Source organism: Solanum lycopersicum, chromosome 3 (genome assembly GCF_036512215.1).
Source record: "Solanum lycopersicum chromosome 3, SLM_r2.1".
NCBI classification, from domain to species: Eukaryota; Viridiplantae; Streptophyta; class Magnoliopsida; order Solanales; family Solanaceae; genus Solanum; species Solanum lycopersicum.
The window spans coordinates 24425092-24428322 of record NC_090802.1 but is presented as its reverse complement, the minus strand read 5'-3'; the positions used below and the strand labels follow the sequence as shown (position 1 = coordinate 24428322).

At 44.0% G+C, this 3231-nt stretch overlaps 1 protein-coding gene across 1 annotated transcript; it reads right to left on the bottom strand.

Moving 5' to 3' along the window:
• Positions 1-519: 519 nt before the first annotated feature.
• On the bottom strand, positions 520-2104 carry LOC138347491 (uncharacterized). Its single transcript, XM_069295785.1, has 3 exons — positions 1571-2104; positions 1406-1521; positions 520-1153 (listed from the first exon to the last, which is right to left on the bottom strand). The coding sequence occupies exons 1-3, from the start codon at positions 2102-2104 to the stop codon at positions 520-522; spliced, it is 1284 nt and encodes a 427-aa protein (XP_069151886.1).
• Between the last annotated feature and the right edge of the window lie 1127 nt (positions 2105-3231).

The following is a 3231-nucleotide window of genomic DNA, read 5'->3' as shown; positions in this document are numbered from 1 at the left end:
TTTCTTCAACAACTTGAAAATAGGTTCACACACCACTGTTGATTGTGCTATAAATTGGCTGATATAGTTTAACCTCCCTAAGAAACTAATCATCTCTTTTATTGTTTTAGGCGGAGGTAACTCGTGAGTTGCTTTAATCTTGGAGGGGTCAAACTCAATACCCCTTCTGCTGGCTATAAATCCCAACAACTTCCCAGCTGGGACCTCAAAAGCGCATTTGGCGAGATTTAACTTCAAGTTGTACCGACGCAAACGTTCAAAGAATTTTCTTTGGTGTGTCATATGATCTGAACACTCACGGGATTTGATTATGACGTCGTCCACGCACACTTCAATTTCCTTATGAATCATGTCATGGAAAATAGTCGTCATGGCTCTCATGTAAGTGGCACCGGCGTTTTTGAGGCCGAACGGCATCACCCTGTAGTTATATACACCCCAAGGTGTAATGAATGCCATTTTTTCCGCATCTTCTTCATCCATCAAAATTTGGTGATAACCTGCATAACAGTCAACAAATCACTGCATCTCATGTTTGGCACAGTTGTGAATCAAAATATGGATATTTGGCAACGGACAATTATCCTTTGGACTAGCCTTGTTGAGATCTCTATAATCAACACAAATCCTGATTTTCCCATCCTTCTTGGCGACCGGAACAACATTGGCCAACCAGGTTGGATATTGCGTTACTTCCACCAATCGAGACTCTAATTTCTTGGTTATTTCTTCCTTAATCTTCAAACTCAGTTCAGGATTGAATTTTTGAGTCTTTTGTTTCACCGGGTCGAACCCTGGGTTGATAGGTTGCTTATGAGATACGACATCGGTACTCAACCCCTGCATATCACCGACTTCCCAAACAAACACATCACTGTATTTGGCAAGCAAATGAACCAGGCCCTCCTTCTGAGTTTCATTCAGGTGGGTGTTGATCTTAACCTCTTTGACATATTCCAAATCTCCCAAATTCACCATTTCCGCCTCTTCTAGATGCGGTTTATGCTGATTCTCGAATTGTCGAAACTCCTCTACAACATAATCTGGTTCCCCACTTTCTTCTTCATAGTCATCAACCTTGTCGTCACTTTTCTCATTTTGTTCATTTAGCTCATGACATGACATGACATTGGCGGGTCTGTAACTTATGTTACTGAAATCATAAACAGACAAAATTAGGAAAGTAAAGTATAACAAACAACTAAATAAACAAAGTTAAAAATAAAGAGGCTTTCATTTAAAACAAAATGCAAACTTTGGTCACGGCACAGGGCCATGTTGCCTTTTTAAACATCACAACGAAAATTCAAAATTTGAACAATTAAGAAAAATGCAGAAATGGTGGGTCTCGGGCCTCTTCCGGACAACCACCGATTTTAGTGTGCATAAAATAACTCCTTTCTACCAAAGAGTTCGGGACATCAGGATCGGCGTGGAAGTCCAATTCTGCAACATCTCCTCTGGTTCAGCATCACAAATACCAGCTGGCTCGACCTCCTCCTCGATAACAACATTGATCTCCTTGAAGAGGTCACAGATTCCTTCCCCACAGTCTTTAGGCTCAGCATACTCCCGGATTGGAAAGGATTGATACAGATGCGAGATGGCTTAGCCAACTCTTATCCTTTTTCTTCTTCATCTTCATGTCGTCATCTGTGGGAGTATACCCCAAACCATTTTTGGATCCTTTAGCAAGGACCGGAATAGGTTCAATAATCACTTGGGAATCTCTTCCCAATCTGAAACCTGGCTCGAACCCATTCTGCAGCATTACCTTGGAGAACATTTTGTACACGACCGGCATGGGGGTCTGCGGGGCCAAATCCTCATCAGTGGCATTTAATAACTCCACCGTGTAAAATTCCGGACCTCGCAGCGTCTCATCAAAGACCAGCACCTGCTTACCTGAGTGACTTCTCTCACCGTGAACAACTAGCTCCTCATTTTTCCATACCAGCTTCATCATTTGATGGAGAGTGGAGGGGACGGCTCCAGCAATGTGAATGAACGGCCTTCCCAAAAGAAGGTTATAGCTGGTGTTGATATCCAACACTTGGAATTTTGCGCTAAACTCTGCGGGGCCCATTTGAAGGGTCAAGTTCATCGCCCCTAATGTGTCCCTTTGCACACAATCAGACGCTCTTACATTAACCTGGTTTTGCTCAAATTTTCTGAGGTCAAACCTCAGCTGTTTCAATGTCGACAAGGGGCATATTCAAACCAGATCCATCATCTACCAAAACACAATTGACGACCTTTCTACGGCATATCACAGTGACGTGAAGAGCTTTGTTGTGGGATCTCCCTTCGACTGGCAACTCATCATCACAAAAGCTGATGCGGTGTGCCCAAATGACTTGATGAATCATGGCAGCTACGTTATCGCTGCTTGTACGTGACGGCACGTACGTATCATCAAGAGCTTTCATCAAAGCCTGCCCGTGGGACTGAGAACTCATCAATAGGGTCCACACGGAGATCTGATCCGGAGTCTTCTCCAAGTGTTTGACAATGGAATAATCTTTCGGTTGCATCCTCCTCCAGAACTCTTCTGCTTCTGCTTCACTTATTGGCCTCTTGGCATGGTCTTTCTTTTGTCCTCCGAGAGCAAGCTCATCAGGAGTGTAGCATCTTCCGGACCTTGTCATGCGTTGGGCCACAGCGGTTTTAATGACAAACTTGGGTTTGGCGAGAGGTTTCGAAGGCAACAGCCTTTGTAGGTGTCAAAATAACGAACTCTCTTTTTTATTTGACGCTTAAAGAAGCGACAACCCTTTCCAAGTCTTCCTGCGCAACAGGAGTAATCCTCTTGGTTTCACACTCGTCTTCGTCTGTTTCTATAATATTAATGTTTCCACCCCAATGATTCGGCAACGGATTTGTATTGTCGTTTCGCGCTGCCGATTGGAGGGAGACTACCTCCTAGTCAATCAGATCCTGGATCTTGTGTTTAAGATTGATACAGTCTCTTGTGTCATGTCCAACACTGTTGGAATGATAAGCACATCTTTGCTTCGGTTTGTAGAACTTAGAGTTGATATCCACAGGCTTGGGCCCCACAGAGTAGATGTATCTGGCCGCGGATAGTCTTTCGAATAGCTTGGTCCGGCTTTCAGCCAGTGCAGTAAAGTTCCTCGAAGGCCTTTTTTCAAACCTGGGACGAGAAGGATCATACCCGCTTTGCTGAGGGGGAGGAATCTGTTGATAATTGCGGGTATTTGGGCGAGGATC